The sequence below is a fragment of the Brachyhypopomus gauderio genome, chromosome 2, assembly GCF_052324685.1.
Source record: "Brachyhypopomus gauderio isolate BG-103 chromosome 2, BGAUD_0.2, whole genome shotgun sequence".
Taxonomy (NCBI): domain Eukaryota; kingdom Metazoa; phylum Chordata; class Actinopteri; order Gymnotiformes; family Hypopomidae; genus Brachyhypopomus; species Brachyhypopomus gauderio.
The window spans coordinates 38,471,664-38,489,190 of record NC_135212.1 but is presented as its reverse complement, the minus strand read 5'-3'; the positions used below and the strand labels follow the sequence as shown (position 1 = coordinate 38,489,190).

The window sequence follows — 17,527 nt, the reverse complement described above, 5'->3', positions numbered from 1 at the left end:
GCTGCATATACTGAATACTGAAATACTGAATTCTGTGAACAGCTGTGCACATGCTTAGTCTCTACTGAAATCAGTTTGAGTCCTCATTCAGGTTAGGTCATTCAACAGGTGCCTGCGTGTTATTCTTGTGCATATTCTCAGTTCAAGCATATCCTCTTGGTTTGTGTGTGTGTGTGTGTGTGTGTGTGTGTGTGTGTGTGTGTGTGTGTGTGTGTGTGTGTGTGTGTGTGTGTGTGTGTGTGTGTGTGTGTGTGTGGTGTAGAGAGAGAAAGATTTAATCATTTTGCGTGGGGCATTTTAACAAATACACATATATGTTAAAGTGCAAAGTTTGTCCTACATTCTATAACCCCAACCACTTCCTGGTCATGACAGAGCAATTGAATTAATTAGAGTTACTCCAGTAACTGGAGTTACACACTCGCGCCAGCACCTGACCGGATTGCATATTTGCTGTTGTTTACACACAAAACACGAGGTGGCGGTAGAAAACATTTTCGTATCACCGGGTGCCCATGAGCACCTAAGGTGTAAAGGAAGGTAGTTTTTCGCCATTCTTACCGCAAAAAGAATATTGCAGATCAAAACCCAGTGTTAAGATGACTGAAATTATTAAAATATATATATATATATATATATATATATATATATATATATATATATATATATATATATATATATATATATATATATATATATATATTTAATAAGCAAATGAAAACGTGTTACACTATCATTCGACTCACTGATCTCTAGTTAAACCACTGATTCGGTTAAAATATGTTACATTGGCCTCTTTATAACAGATGTTTCACATTGGCTTTATAAAAATCAGACAGTTAACTACAAATTGCAGATTGGTCTGAGATGGAGATCACCCTGTGGATAATCACACAGAAATGGGGCGCACTGACAAGAAGGAAGGCAAAGCAAACTAGATGTTGGCACCGCTTAATGAAACATTAAATGAATGCCCTTTATAAAGGGCATATAAAAGCTTTTCTGCATCCCGAGGTCAAAACTTAAACATTTAATGAATAAAAAAAATATATTAAGTCTTTTCCTAGTTTAATATGCTGAACTCCAGATAAAAGTTAGATACTATCTGAGAGTGACAAACGCAAGTGACTGACACATAAAGTGTCATTTTTGGCGAAAAATCCAGTCCAGTTCAGGACCTGCGAGAGAGTTGGGTAAGACTGGTGATGTTTCGCCGCGCGCGTGTCTGTGGAGGTGGGAGTTGTGTGTGTGTGGGGGGGGGGGGGGGGGGGCGGCTGGACAACCGGTTTGACAGTTGGAAGCGGAAAGCAGCGCGTGAGTAAGTGAGCGGGTGAGAAAGATCCAGTGCCAGCGTGTTCGAGCGGCGGCAGTGCGCACGGGACAGCAGCACAACGGGCGGATTTGGGAGCCGTAAGGATGGAGTTCCGTCCAGACCGCTTCAGAGCTGTAGCAGGAGAGACCCTGGCAAAGATACATAGGTAAGAGCGAATTTAATCTACATCCCGTTAAGTGGTGAAGGAAACGCGAACTTTTACTTCATACACTTTTACAAACACTTTATTCTCTTTTAACACTTTATTCACCAACACTCTAGTGTTCAAGAGTGAATCACAGCATGGACATTTGCAACTAATATTCTCTCAGCATAAACTACAAATATCTGGGACTCCCAATATTATGGGCGGAATATGTTGCTGTTAACCGGCACTGACTACAATTAGCAACATAACGGTTCCGTTCATCAGGCGGAAACTAAGCCGCCGTACCTGTCTTTCCCTTTGCGCGTGCATGTGTGTATGTGCGTGTGTAGACTAAAGTTGGGTGCGAGAATGTCGTGATCTTAGTCAGAGCTGTTCTTACATAATCTTCCGTTTGCCATGCGCGCATACCGGCGCAGCCGAAGATTGTCCAGATGGATGACATAGGCCGGTACACGCGGGGCGTCGGCCAGTGTCTCTCCATCTCGCCTGTGCGTTGTGCAGTGAGAAAGTAGTTCACTTTTACCGTCACGTCATCATCCCCGCTAAGCGTGAGGTATCACTGCTGGCGTCTCACACGGAGCGGACCCTTGGGAGATGCTTATTGCGCACGGTTTTGAAGAACCAGTCAACTTTGGCAAATAAGAACAAAACGAGGTGTCAGTTTTAATTGTCGGCTAAAAGAACTAAGTGTCGTTGTCATGTTTTTTTTCATAAACGGCAATAAGAAAGAAACCTTAGACATCTCAGAAATCATTCTAGTGCATTCTGGCCGTTAACCAATGTGTATTCAAAGGGTTTCGGTTTAAACTAAAACACAAAACTAAAACAATAATCACTATGCATTATTGTTCAAAATATACTTTAATTGTTCACATTTCTGAGCAAATATTGTAAATAGCAAAAATATTTTAAAATCACGTTTAATTAATCATTTACAAGAATTTGATTTAGTTTAGGTAAAAAAAATCCTGAAATAAACAGGGACGTCGAATTCAAAATTCGGTTTAAAAACAGATAAACAAGCTTTCTGCTTTGCCTAACACTATATGATAAATCATACCTTTGCTAGAGAATATAACACCTGTAATGATTCAAATGGCACATACTGTATGTTTCATTGTTCTCGATCAGTTAAAGCAGCCCGCTATATTTTGCGGCAGGGACTACAGATTTCAATCCATTTTTAAACACATGCACAGTCAACGTGCGCACAAATCTCTGCATCCTGTATCTCTTCCTCTCGATCGCCCCGTGCACGCTCCTTGTTCTGCGTAAACGCCACAAACGTCACTCCACGCGGTGGGCCGCAAACTGGGATTGACAGCGACTGAGCATGTGAACATGAATGTTCCTAATTTGCTAAATTTAGGGAAGGGGCAATTTGTATTAGCACACGGGCAAACTCCATTTTCTAATGAAACATTTTCATCAGTGTTTGCAAATCTGTAGCTGTGATTCCATACTGTGGAATTCCTGGTTCCACCAAAATCCACCTACAACTCCATCCAGACCCTGAGGCTGTGAGGGCAGTCATACACTCTCCTCCATGGTGTTTGAGTGAAAGGTTACATCACCAGTTCAGTGTCACTCCAATGCTGTGTAGATAGATAAATGGATATATACATATGTTCACATGAGAGATGTGTCTTGGAGTAGAGTGTGTGTGTGTGTGTGTGTGTGTGTGTGTGTGTGTGTGTGTGTGTGTGTGTGTGTGTGTGTGTGTGTGTGTGTGTGTTATGAAGCAAACGAAGCTGTGATGTAGAGAGCAGTGTCATTAGCAGCTGATTAATCATTTAACAACTCCCCCTGCTCCTCCTGTTCCCCCGCACAACAGCACCGCCCAACCTCCACCCGAGCACACACACACCTGCACTCACACAACTTCCTATTGCGACCACAGTCGTCTCTCCATCCGTTCCTTCTCTCTGGCACTACATCCATCTCTCCATGCTTGACACCTGCACTTCTACCTTTACTCCACCTTTACTCCACCTTTTCTCCACCTTGCTGTGCGCCTTGACCCACCACCTGGAATTGACACACTACTCTTCCTCATCACTCCATACCTCCTCCCCCTCATTCTATCACTCACTCTTTCACACTCACACTCTTCCTGTTCATCTCTTCATCCTCCCCCCATCCTTCATCAGCAGCTATACAGTGGTATTATTTAACACACCAATAACTGATCATTTCACTATTATTATGCATTTCTAAAGAGGTTTCTACTTAGAGAGAGAGAGAGAAGCATGTGAAGGTCATGTTGTTAGGGTGTGTGTGTGTGTGTGTGTGTGTGTGTGTGTGTGTGTGTGTGTGTGTGTGCGTGTGATAGGAGGGGGTCTCTCCCAGGGTAACACAGTCCCACTGCGACACAATCTGTTTAGGGGAGGCAGGGGTGGGGGCGGGGTTTTGTTTAAAAGAGCTTTAAGTAGTCACAGACAGAGTGGGGGATGGATGGATGGATGGATGGATGGATGGATGGATGGATAGATAGATAGATAGATAGATAGATAGATAGATAGATAGATAGATAGATAGATAGATAGATAGATAGATAGATAGAAGGCTTAGAGACTTAAGGGAGACAGGAGAGAGAAGGGGATTTGTGGATTTTCACTGGTTTAATCTGTCACTCATTTGAGTATCATCACAAATGAACTCAGTGTTTAATTAATGGGAGAGAAATGTATGCTGCTAATGACTACATATGAAGTGTGTGCTTCCTAACCAAAGCAGACGCTACAGACACTACTGACCATGCTAAGCACGGACAGAAAGTTGGGCAAAGCACTATGGTGATAAGATGGATGCTGGACTGATGGACAGAGAGAGGACAGGGGGTTTATGTAATCTTTTACTGTTCAGCTTCATCCTCTTATGGTGAGATTAAAGGGAACTGTGTGTGTGTGTGTGTGTGTGTGTGTGTGTGTGTGTGTGTGTGTGTGTGTGTGTGTGTGTGTGTGTGCGTGTGTGAATGCGTGTGAGACAGTGAGAGAGAGAGAGACAGAGGGACAGAGAGACAGAGAAAAAGAAAATAAATAAGACACAAAAAGAGAGATAAGCACACAAAACGGGAATAGTTTTTATCTAATTTCAGATAAACAATTTCTAAATAGTGGAAAGGGAACAGCATGGGAACAATGAGAAAACAGTGTGTGACCAGTGAGAGAAGAGTGTGGGATCAGTGTGAGAACAGTGTGGGGAGAGTGTGGGATCAGTGTGAGAACAGTGTGGGGAGAGTGTGGGATCAGTGTGAGAACAGTGTGGGGAGAGTGAGAGATCAGTGTGAGAACAGTGTGGGGAGAGCGAGAGATCAGTGTGAGAACAGTGTGGGGAGAGCGAAGGCCTTTTATGAAACTTATTTTGCTTCATTTACATAAACCTTTTTATCTATATAAAACTTCAGCTAAAAGAAGCATGGTGTCTTCTTCAAGGGCAAACGTTGTGTACGGCAGTCTTAATTAATGTTGTTCCTCAGGTCATGTGACTCGTTGTACAAAGACTGTTGGTCTGTGTGTGTGTGTGAGAGAGTGTGTGTGTGTGTGTGTGTGTGTGTGTGTGTGTGTGTGTGTGAGAGTATTTTCACACCAAAAGGAACATTGCAATATGGTTATACGCTGACATAGGATTATCAGTGCAGGGAATTCTGTGAGTGCTTCAGTGTGTGTGTGTGTGGGGGGGGGGGGGGTATCTAGGAATCAGTAGACATAGCAGACTGATCTACACTTGCCTATCATTAGATAAATTATATGCACACACACACTCACTCACACACACACACACACACACACACACACACACACACACACACACACACACACACACAGAGTTTTGCACATTTAGCTGTTATAGACCTCTGCTGTGTGCTATAGATTAAGGTTTGGATATTTTGCATTGTGGTGACTGTAATATAATCTGTGATCTGTAGAGTTTTTACACCCATGGCAAACCACCCAGTCACACACATACAAAAACCCAAATAAACACACAAACACACTGCTCTCCACCTGTCTACCATTAGAGAAATTACACACACACACACACACACACACACACACACACACACACACACACACACACACACACACACACACACACACACAGTAAACTTCAAACTACTTGGAGCTACCTTCTCATTAGCAGGTACCATATGCACTGCAGTTGGCCAAAAGTCTTCAGTCAGGGTTAGGGTTCAATCAGGGATAGGGTTCAGTCAGGGTTAGGGCTCAGTTAGGGATAGGGTTCAATCAGGGTTAGGGTTCAGTCAGGGATAGGGTTCAGTCAGGGTTAGGGTTCAGTTAGGGATAGGGTTCAGTCAGGGTTAGTGTTCAGTCAGGCTTTGCAGTAATTATGCTTTCCTCCCCAGGTTCACAGTAATTAACATGTGGTGTGTTTACACTCTAGATACACTACACACAGTGTATAATAGGCCAAAACAAGACACAAAAAAGGAAGCACTGAGGAGACAGAGGGGGCGGAGGAGACAGAGGAGACACATGTCATGACATTTGCCTCTTTCTGGCACTCACATGCATTTCAGAAAGAGGAAGACGTTCACTAATCTTAATCTGTGGGTGGAGTTTCAGATTGTCTGTGTGGACAAGAGGGAAAGGGTTGAGTTGGCAGAAAAAGTGGTCATGGCTTAAAAGCGTGGCTTTAGGGTGTGGTTTTATGGTGTAGTTTTAGGGTGTGGTTTTAGGACATGGTTTTAGGGTGTGGTGTTAGGGCGTGGTTTTAGGGTGTGGTTTTTGGTTGTCATTTTAGGATGTGGTTTTAGGACGTAGTTTTAGGGTGTGATATTTAGGGTCAGGTTGTGTGTTTGTGTGTATACATTCCTCCATCATTGCATGTTGTTTCAGGTTCACCAGGTTATGGAGAATTTGCTCAATTAACAGAGATCAATTAGCTGAGTGTTTAATAATCTGTGGATTTATAACAGCAATGCCTTTTGAAATAATGCCGAAGCCAAAACAGATATATTGTGGTGGGTTGTTCTTCCTGATGTGGTGTTCTTATATGTGTGTGTGTGTGTGTGTGTGTGTGTGTGTGTGTGTGTGTGTGTGTGTGTGTGTGTGTGTGTGTATGCGCGCGTGTGTGTGTGTGCATGGGCATGAGTTCAGGCATGTACTGGGGCAGGTTGCAGTACCCAGATGGTCTCTCTTCAGGCCTCTGCTTAACGCCCATGTCCTGATATCCACTGAGACACCTCCCATGCTCTCTCTCTCAAATTTTCTCTCTCTTATTCTCTCTATCTCTCATTTTCTTTCTCTCTCTCTCTCTCTCTCTCTCTCATTCTCTCACTCCCACTCTCTCTCTCTCTCTCTCTCTCTCTCTGGCATGCTTTCTATTACAGGTGTTCCAGGCTTACATGTACAGCCCTACAGTAGAAGTACTAGGTAGATGGCTACACAGCTCTTATCCGCCGTGCCAAGCCTTTTTTCAAAAGCACCCGCATGATGTACCAACACCATATTCCATGATGTCTGAAGCTGAACCTGGAGCCCTGACCTGGAAGCCTCTCAGATTGAAGAGTCCTTCCTGAATCTCAGGGTTGTTGGTATGATAAGGAAAGCGAATACAGCTTTCCTCCTCATTCAAGTCTGAGTCAGAAATCATAGCGACTAACAGGCCAGTTTGGGGGGCTTTTTGAACCCACGCAGTGAAATGGAGCCATGCCAGCTTTCACCAAGCCCACGCTGACCCTGCAGGGGCCACGGCACCATTTCAGGACTGCACCATCTCCGGACTGCGTATCAGTGTGCAACTTTGCAGGAATCTGCCCCTGGCGGTTTGGCCTTTGATCTCTTGGGCTTCAGTACAGATCGCAGTTTTCTGTTATATGTAGACAGCTGGAGGTTCAGCTCACATTATTTTTTTCAAATTTGTAGTTCTGTAGACACATCATCCCAACCCTAGAAGAAACTTCTCCCTCAGAAAAACTTTTGGACCTTTCGTAGTTTAGAAACGGTACCATTCTGCGATAAGTGCTCTGTGATTATTTGTGGCGTTTGTAGCATGTTTCAAATTTCCCCGTGGCATGTGCTGCGCTCACACATGCAGGATCCTCGAGAAGCGCCAGGACAATGCTGAGACTATCGAGCTGTCGGCGGAGGGTCGTCCTGAGCGGGTGGAGGAGAGGGAGGCGCCTGTGGTGGACTGCACCTGCTTCGGCCTGCCGCGCCGCTACATCATCGCCATCCTCTCCGGCCTCGGCTTCTGCATCTCATTTGGAATCCGCTGTAACCTGGGCGTGGCCATCGTCAGCATGGTCAATGACCACACCGTCTACAGTGGGAAGAAACACATCATTGAGGTGAGCGCTGGTTTAACCGGCCTTACCCACCGCTCGTTTGACAGAAATATGCTTGTTGCTCAGTGGTCATCAGAGGCAAAAGGTCTTATGTTAAGGTATCTATGTAACATAAATTCACAAAGCAGTAGACCATGTTGCAAAGCAGAACACCACGTTCCAAAGCGGCAGACCACGTAAACTCCACGTGAGGCTGCTGAGTGCTGATGTAGACATTGTCCTCCGTTGCATCACAGCAGCATTACAGTCTGCATGTGGAATCACAAGCCTGAGATCACTATACACAATGTAAGAGATTCACACGTCTCTATCTGGCAGTGTTAAGGAGGAATCTGTGTTTGGTGGATGCCAGGAAGAGACAGCAGGATGAGGGATAACGGTGTGAGTCTATATTTAAGGCTAGCACCAACTCCTTCGCACCAGTGAAGCATAATGTTAATGCAGCAGCAGATGAAGACATTTTAGACAATTATAAGCTTTGTGGCAACAGTATGGGGAATGTCCTCTCCTGTCCATAAAACATGCTCTGATTGGTGGGCAATGTCTTCTCCTGTCCATACAGACATGCTCTGATTGGTGGGGAATGTCTTCTCCTGTCCATACAGATCTGTTCTGATTGGTGGTAAATATCTTCTCCTGTCCATACAGACATGCTCTGATTGGTGGGCAATGTCTTCTCCTGTCCATACAGACATGCTCTAATTAGTTTTGTGTGGAGGAACTCCAGTGCCCTGTGCAAAGCCCTTTAGAATTAATTAGATATGTGTAATATGGCGCAGCTAAGAGGCAGCCAAACACACAGTGAGATGAGCTATGAGACACAGTTTATTAGGAGCTGATCCTAAACAAACTTGATAGAAAAGGGAAAGACCCTACTAACAAGATAAGACAAACTAATCAACAAGATATGCACACAAACCTTAAAAGGTAGAACAGAACATACAACAGACACAACAAAACGAACCACATTAGAAAGACCACAAACAAGAACAAAGTACTGACCTGAATCATGTGAAAAATTAAAGATTGATCCACAAACAATGATTGAACACAAGGTATATATTCTCAAACAAGACTGAATAAACTAGGAACACCTGAAATACAAGGTATATAGAGATATAAACGATAAGGTGTGGTGAACTGAACCAAATGGGATACAAAACAAAGACAATGACCGGTGTGGGCAGAGCCAGTTGTGACAATATGCCATTCTCACAATGTATGGAATATGACGTATGAGGTATATAATGTACTCATGTGACATTAATTTTTCTCATCATGCCATAGGGAACGTTAGGGAGGTTTATTTATTTACATTCACATAGATCACACAGATTTTTACAAAATATAAAATACCAACACTCCCAAACCTTGAAACCCACCCAACCCACCTAACCTACCCTAACCCAACCAACCCTGAAACCTACTCAACCCACCCACCCTAACCCGCCCTTACAATTTTAATAATATCTCGTCTGGTTCATAAAGTGCAAAAAGCAATTTTACTGTTGAAATGACTCAGCTAGACATCTGAATGCAGAGCAGCACACTGCACAGCCTAGGGAGCGAGTCGTCTACTGGTTCTTCCAGGATTTTAGTATCAGAAATAGATTTCCAGAACCGATAGAACTATAGATATGTCTATAAAATGTGAAGTAAACATGCATCTTCTCTGCAACAATCACACAAAGCATCCAATTGGGTTTAATAGAACATGAATGCATTTCACTAATCCAGGACTGCTGAGATACCCAGGTATATGATGTGATGTGCTGATGTATAGATGTATATGAGGTATGCTACTGTCATACTGTATGAGATATGATGTATGAGGTATATGAGGTATGCCACTGTCATACTGTATGCCTCTTTCAGATTTTCATTTCCAAATGTCGCATTGTGCTTAAGCGTGAGCTCTGGAAGCGTGAGTTCCATGAGCGTGAGCTCTGTAAGCGTGAGTTCTATGAGCGTGAGCTCTGTAAGCGTGAGCTCTGTAAGTGTGAGCTCTATGAGCGTGAGCTATGTGTGCGTGAGCTCTGTGAGCGTGCTGCTTGTGGGTATCTGAGAGGATCACTACATGTCTCCACTGTCTCCTGACTGGGAATACAGCCATGAATAACACAGGCACGTGGCACTGCTGAGATTCAAGCTGAGCATTAGAAAACTGCTTCTGCAGTGTTGAGTGTCTCAGGATCTTCATAAAGAAAGATACTGTAATGAACAGTAATATGATATTATATTTAACAATAATTTGTGTCGAAAATATTAAAAAGTGTGGATTTGACATACAATGAAATACAGTGGCATATAGGGAAACACAGTGACATTCACAGGGTCTAGTGTACAGGACATATACAGGATCTATTGTACATAACATATACAGGGTCTAGTGTACAGGACATGTACTGGGTCTAGTGTACAGGAGATGTACAGTGTCTAGTGTACAGGACATATACAAGGTCTAGTGTACAAGACATGTACTGGGTTTAGTGTACAGGACATATACAGGGTCTAGTGTACAGGACATGTACAGGGTCTAGTGTACAGGACATATACAGGATCTACCATGTGACCATGTGAGTCTGTTGAATTCTGTGCACGGTTCTTGCTGACCCAACCCAAAAGTCATGCTCCCGGCATAAAGCCTGAGACAGTTCGTATTTCATTTGATTGTAATACTGCTTGCCTTGCAGGAACAATCACTGTATGCCTGGATTTCTGCAGAATATTATATCATTGGCATTTGTGTGTGAAATATGAAGACGTGCAGGGACCAGGTGCTGGGAGCACACCGGTGAGCACCGCAGGAATAAGAGAGCAGACACAGTGAGAGTGCACGAGCTGAGACACAGGGGGAGTGCACGAGCTGAGACACAGGGGGAGTGCACGAGCTGAGACACAGTGAGAGTGCACAAGCTTATATCTCAGCAGCAGTGTTTGTTTCACAGCACAGATGCCCAGATAATACTCATACCAGCACACTTCACTAGTACAGACTCTCAAGTAAACTGCCTTTATTAGTTTCAGTGTAGCTATTGAATAATTGATTGAAATTTCCAAACAATAATCTTTAAGATTAAAAGTAAAATCCCTGCAGTTTAGTAAGATAAGGGGAGTACATGAGGTCTGTGTGAAGAGGAGATACATTTGAAAGTGATGACAGAATTTATCATGGGTGTGGTGTCTGGATGAAGAATATTATTTAATATCTGTTTTCTATCTCTCCCTGTTTGTGTCTTTCTCTCTTTTATTTATTTTTGGGCCCAAATACATACGGATATCCTGGTGTTATTACATTTTTAGGTGACAAAGTTAGCTATCTAGAAAACATGGCAAAATGAGTCATCTGTGCATGGTTCTGTAAAACATGGTAAAGGTGAACGTGGTTCAGGAGATCATGGTTCAGTAGATCTTGGTTCAGGAGATCATGGTTCAGTAGAACATGGTACAGGAGATCATGGTTCAGTAGAATGTGGTTCAGTAGATCATGGTTCAGGAGATCATGGTTCAGTAGATCTTGTTTCAGTAGATCATGGTTCAGTAGAATGTGGTTCAGTAGATCATGGTTCAGTAGAATGTGGTTCAGTAGATCATGGTTCAGGGGATCATGGTTCTGTAGATGCACTAGCCTTGCTCATGGGGTTGTGAGCTTAGGGTGGATGGGTTCCCTTTTGAGTCTTGGTTCTCCCGAGGTTTCTTCCTAATCCCCACCATCATAGGGAGTTTTTCCTCGCCACTGTCGCCTTTGGCTTGCTCATTAGGGTTCTGGACCCATAGTATTGTTAACCTTTTAAATCCTGTAAAGTGCTTTGTGACAACATGTGTTGTGAAAAGCGCTATACAAATAAACTTTGATTTGATTTGATTTGATTTGAGAGTAATTTTGTGCCCAGAACAAAGCTGGCAGTTTGCTGATGACTTTTGAATGTTTTCTCACCTGTTTTCCTTTTATGCTTGTGCAGTGCAGCTTAAGGAATTATGAAAGAAAATCTGAATTTCTCTCTCTACCCATCCTCTCCCTTCTCTCTTCCTCTGTCCCCGTGCTCTCTCCCTGCCCACCCCTCCCTTTGTCTCTCTCTCTGTCCCCGAACTCTGTCTGTCTCCCTCTGTCCCCCAACTCTCTGTTTCTCTCTCCAGGCTGCACAGTTCACATGGGATCCAGAGACAGTGGGGATGATTCATGGTTCATTTTTCTGGGGTTACATTGTCACACAGATTCCAGGAGGGTTCATCTGCCAAAAATTTGCTGCCAACAGGTCAGTTCTTCCCACTGTGGTGTCATGCAACTGAGGTGTTTTAATGCAGCTGAGGTGTTTTAATTTCCCCTGAGGTGTCTTAATGCAGCTGAGGTGTTTTCACAATGTTCGTGCCTCATGCCATGTACTTGTGTTCTGAGGTGATTTTGAATTTCTCTTTCTCGCAGAGTGTTTGGCTTTGCAATCGTGGCCACATCCACTCTGAACATGCTTATCCCGACAGCGGCACGCGTCCACTACGGATGTGTCATCATGGTCAGGATATGTCAGGGCCTTGTGGAGGTATGCCTCAGTGGGTGATGGGAAATCAGGAACACATCACCCATCCTTGGTAAAGCTTTGTGCAACAGTAGTCCATTTGGCCGTTTTCTTGGCAGTATGGTGAAGCAAAATCAAAAATTAATCAAAATTTATTTGTATAGTGCTTTTTACAACAGTTGTTGTCACAAAGCAGTTTTACAAGTGTCCATGTCCAAGCCCCAAGTGAGCAAGGAAAAACTCCCTAAGAGCATGAGGAAGAAACCTTGAGAGGACTCAACCATCCACCTCTGGCCAACACCGGTCACCATAACAACAATAAATACAGAGATACATAAAGAAGTGATGGGAATTTTTGTGTGTATTTATTAAGAGTCCCAGACTTCTTGATGGTCAGTAATAGTCCAGGGCCATGGAGATACAGCCATAGCAGGGGTAAATCGGGGGGGGGGGGGGGTGAGAGGGCAAGGGCTTAAATTATATTAATTTTAATTAAATTTATTAAATTATAACAGCCTAGATAAAAGGGTAGAATCAGAAGAACCAGACATGGGAGCATCCTGAGACGTCGGCATCATTAGAAAACAAGAAAACTAAAATGCTCAGAATTCTAGAATACAGCACCATTCCAAGAAAAGTGACATACACCACAAAATCACACTTATGTGTTTCTTGCTGATGTACTGGACATTTATATGTATCATTTTCTTTGTATTTTTTTTTACCAGTTGTTCAATGCTTGACACTCTCGCGCTCATCTTGTAGTATCTCCTCTCACTGCTCCACCCACAGGGTGTGTCATATCCTGCCTGCCATGGGATCTGGGCCAAGTGGGCTCCACCCCTTGAGAGAAGCCGATTGGCCACAACAGCATTCTGTGGTGAGACACCTCCCAGTAATGTAGAAGCTGAGGCTTCTGGTCCATGCATTGAGCTGTTTTCCTTTGGCCTGCCTCCTTCAGGACTGTTAAGGCTTTATTGACATGTATTACAGTACTCAAATGGGCAGACATGTAAACACAAACAACTGAACAATCGGATTAATAACGTCAGTAATATGTATGATAGTGATGGCTGTTAAATATCATTGTTGCATTTTAAGTTTTCAATGGTAGTGATAATGGTGTGTGTGTGTGTGTGTGTGTGTGTGTGTGTGTGTGTGTGTGTGTGTGTGTGTGTGTGTGTGTGTGTGTGTGTGTGTGTGTAGGGTCGTATGCTGGGGCTGTAGTTGCAATGCCCCTGGCAGGGATTCTAGTCCAGTACACTGGGTGGTCCTCTGTGTTTTATGTGTATGGTAAGAAACTTCTTCTTATGCGTTGCAGAAATAAACATGAACACATATGCACTGTAATCTTCAGATACTGCAGATTTCCTGGCATTCCACGTATGAGCCAGTTACTTTCTTAACCTAATCAAGAGATTGAAGAAATAACGTTTGACTGCTACTTTTGTGTAACTATTGCCTTTGTGTGTTGTGTACACAATAAAGAAATACATCTTTTCTTTTTCCTTACTTCCTCCTGCATGTCTGCGCTGTGCTCCTCTTTTAGGGACTTTTGGGATATTGTGGTATCTCTTCTGGATCTTTGTGTCTTATGAGAGTCCAGCAGTTCACCCTACAATCACTCCAGAGGAGAGAAAGTACATTGAGGAGGCCATTGGTGAGACAGCTGGACTAGTCAACCCCCTTCAGGTGTGTACGCACACACACACACACACACACACACACACACACACACACACACACACACACACACTCACACACACACACTATGTGTCCGGACTGTGCTGGAGGCCGCATGGGATTCTACTCTCTGCATCGGTTCTTCACGCCCAAGCCGTGTACTCCTGTACGCCATAATAGTGGTGGTGATGGTTATTATGGTGATGGTGGTGATGTGGTCTTTCTGTTGCTCTACAGAAGTTTAAGACCCCGTGGCGTCAGTTCTTCACCTCCATGCCGGTGTACGCCATCATCGTGGCCAACTTCTGTCGCAGCTGGACCTTCTACCTGCTGCTGATCAGCCAGCCCGCCTACTTCGAGGAGGTGTTCGGCTTCGAGATCAGCAAGGTGAAGAACACACCTGCACACACACATGCACACATATGTGCACATACAAGAACAAAGCGCAAATTTTACTACCCTGTTCTCTCTCTCTCTCTCTCTCTCTCAGGTGGGAATGGTGTCTGCACTACCGCACCTGGTGATGACTATTGTAGTGCCGGTAGGGGGACAGCTGGCAGACTACTTAAGGTCACGAAAGATAATGACCACGACCAACGTGAGAAAGCTTATGAACTGTGGAGGTGAGAGAGAGAGAGACGGTGGGAGTGCGACAGCAAGAGGGTGTGTGGGTGGGTGGGTGTGTGTGAGTGCATGAGTGAGTGCATTTTTTTTGTCAGACCCAGGGTTAGCACCTGGGACAATAATTACTGATGCATGACAATTATACTTGCACACACAAATATAGAGCACACAGAGCAAAGCAGCGTAGAGGTAAACACAGCACCAACAACATGTGGACCCTTCATTATCAATCATGCTGCTCCATAAAGCCTTATTTTTTAGGCCTTTCACATAAACTCCATAGAGGCATTACACTATACTACATAGAGGTGTTACTCTATATATGCAGTATACTGCATACACTATGTAGTCACACTATATTACTCTTATACTACATAGAGGTGTTACTTTATATTCCACATAAGTGTTACTCGATACTCCATAAAGGTGTCCTTTTAACATCAGTGGAGCTGTTACTCTTTTCTTTGGGCAGTTCCAGATTGTTACACCATGACCGTTTATTGTTTGGACCTCATTTACTTCCATCACTTTCCAATCCATCCCGGGTTAGATAATAGCAAGAAAGCACAGAATCATCTGAGTACTACAACATCACAAACCAATCCCTACTACAGATCCCAAACCTGTGCTTACTTCAGTCCCCAAACTGATCCCTACTTCACATCCCAAACCTCAGTATTCCAAAGTTAATGGTAAATAAATACATGGAATGTAGTAATGTATTGTGGTGTATGTATGTGTGTGTGTGTATACTGTATGTTTGTGTGAATGATGTATATCGTATGTGTGTCAAGTGAAGTGTTGTTTCAATCATATACAGCACACAGTAAAATAAAAATACAAGGTACTACTTAAGTGAAGTAGTGAACAAAATGACCATTTGTGATTTTCACACTAGTGAATAGTGAGGGCCGTGAGTACACACGTGACCAGAGTGGCGGAGTTTAAGTGCCTTACTCAACAGCACATCAGTCATGCCCTAGCTGGGAATTGAACCGATAAGCTTCTGGTCACAAGACAAGTTCACTAACTTCCGATAGTAGGACTACACAGGCCTATATACATAAACTGTATGAGTGCAAACCTGCAACAATGCAAGACAAATACAGTAAATAAATACCAGTGAGGAGAGATTAAGGTGGATTTGACCGGTTTTTACCAGATTCAGCTGCAGTGGAGTTAGAGCCAGTGAAAGAAGTGCAGTCCTGATAGTGTTGAATGTAAACATGACTCACTGGTTTAGCATCAGACTGTAGTTAGCTGTGAGTGTGTCTGTGTGTTGTGCAGGATTCGGGATGGAAGCCACGCTGCTCTTGGTTGTGGGTTTCTCTCACACTAAAGGAATTGCCATATCATTCCTTGTATTGGCGGTTGGCTTCAGTGGATTCGCTATCTCAGGTTAGAACACCTGACACATATGACACATGAAATGGTCTATCATATAAAACACTTCATCCTTCAACATACTAAACATGAGCTGAACAATACAGATCAGAGGAGAACACCAATAAAACTACAGCAGTACAGATCAGAGAAGACCAATAAAACTACAGCAGTACAGATCAGAGAAGACCAATAAAACTACAGCAGTACAGATCAGAGAACACCAATAAAACTACAGCAGTACAAATCAGAGAAGACCAATAAAACTACAGCAGTACAGATCAGAGAACACCAACAAAACTACAGCAGTACAGATCAGAGAACACCAACAAAACTACAGCAGTACAAATCAGAGAAGACCAACAAAACTACAGCAGTACAGATCAGAGAACACCAATAAAACTACAGCAGTACAAATCAGAGAAGACCAATAAAACTACAGCAGTACAGATCAGAGAACACCAACAAAACTACAGCAGTACAGATCAGAGAACACCAACAAAACTACAGCAGTATGTCTGTTTGCTAGTAAATTACTGAAGAGAAGCTTCTGGGTTGCTTTACATTAAAGGCACGGCTTATAACCACCAAACGTACCCATGGGAAATGAACTTGTTTGTTGGGATTTGAATATTCCTTTATCTTGGGAAAAAGTAACAAAGTTTCCTTCAATGGGAAGTCCTAATGTGGCATGTATCTGCAGACGTTTGTCTTGAGGAACTCATCATTTACAGATGTTTGGTTTGACGCTGCTTTATTTCACTTTAACTCGAGAGAATCACCAAGTCCTTTCTGAAGCAAGTGTGTGCGTGAGTGGACCAGGTGCCTGGTAGTGTAACATGTCTACAAAACCAAGACTTTAACCATAGTGTTACAAGAATCACAAATGCTGTGACAAATACCATCACAATCGCACAGTGGCACTGATTGCATTTCAATTCTGGGGGTGGGGGGGCATTGCTGACATCATCCAACCTAATGCATTATGAGTAGTGTGAGCAGGAATGACCCCCCCATGGCAAATATATGTCCATCCCATCAGAGTATGGGAGTTCAGTGGAGCAATTGAAAATTCTGCTCCTCACTCAAATCATTTTGTAATCATTTGTAATCCGACTCCGGCTCTGATTCCAACTCCACTCCTGCTTTTCTTATTACTGGTTCTCACTTGCTGAGAGCTGTGTGTTCGCTCTGCTCCAGAACAACCACGCTCTGGTGTCTCTTCGCCACTACTCACACTAGCAAGAAAAATTATTCTGTTTGAATATGTATTTTGTAGCTTAAACATTTGTACAACAAAATGAGATAAAAAAAAACACTTTAGGAAAAGGTGCCATTTTATTGAACTGAAAGAAATCAAGCAGCAGGCTGCAAAAGCATTTCAATGAATAATATTAACCAAAAAATAATTTATAATAATAATAATAATAATAATAATAATAATTATTATTATTATTATTATTATTATTATTATTATATAAAATACATGTTTCTGTAGATGGAATTGATGATAAACGCTTTGTGGTAGTGAT

At 43.0% G+C, this 17,527-nt stretch overlaps 1 protein-coding gene across 1 annotated transcript in view; it reads left to right on the top strand.

Moving 5' to 3' along the window:
* Window positions 1-1,304: 1,304 nt before the first annotated feature.
* Window positions 1,305-17,527, top strand: part of slc17a7a (solute carrier family 17 member 7a) — an 18,632-nt gene continuing 2,409 nt past the window's right edge. The window contains exons 1-10 of the mRNA XM_076995583.1: window positions 1,305-1,478; window positions 7,542-7,794; window positions 11,929-12,047; window positions 12,215-12,329; window positions 13,098-13,185; window positions 13,512-13,598; window positions 13,855-13,997; window positions 14,226-14,375; window positions 14,479-14,611; window positions 15,900-16,010. Of these exons, the coding sequence (XP_076851698.1) occupies window positions 1,417-1,478; window positions 7,542-7,794; window positions 11,929-12,047; window positions 12,215-12,329; window positions 13,098-13,185; window positions 13,512-13,598; window positions 13,855-13,997; window positions 14,226-14,375; window positions 14,479-14,611; window positions 15,900-16,010 (1,261 nt within the window). The 5' untranslated portion in view covers window positions 1,305-1,416. The remainder of the gene's footprint in view (window positions 1,479-7,541; window positions 7,795-11,928; window positions 12,048-12,214; window positions 12,330-13,097; window positions 13,186-13,511; window positions 13,599-13,854; window positions 13,998-14,225; window positions 14,376-14,478; window positions 14,612-15,899; window positions 16,011-17,527) is intronic.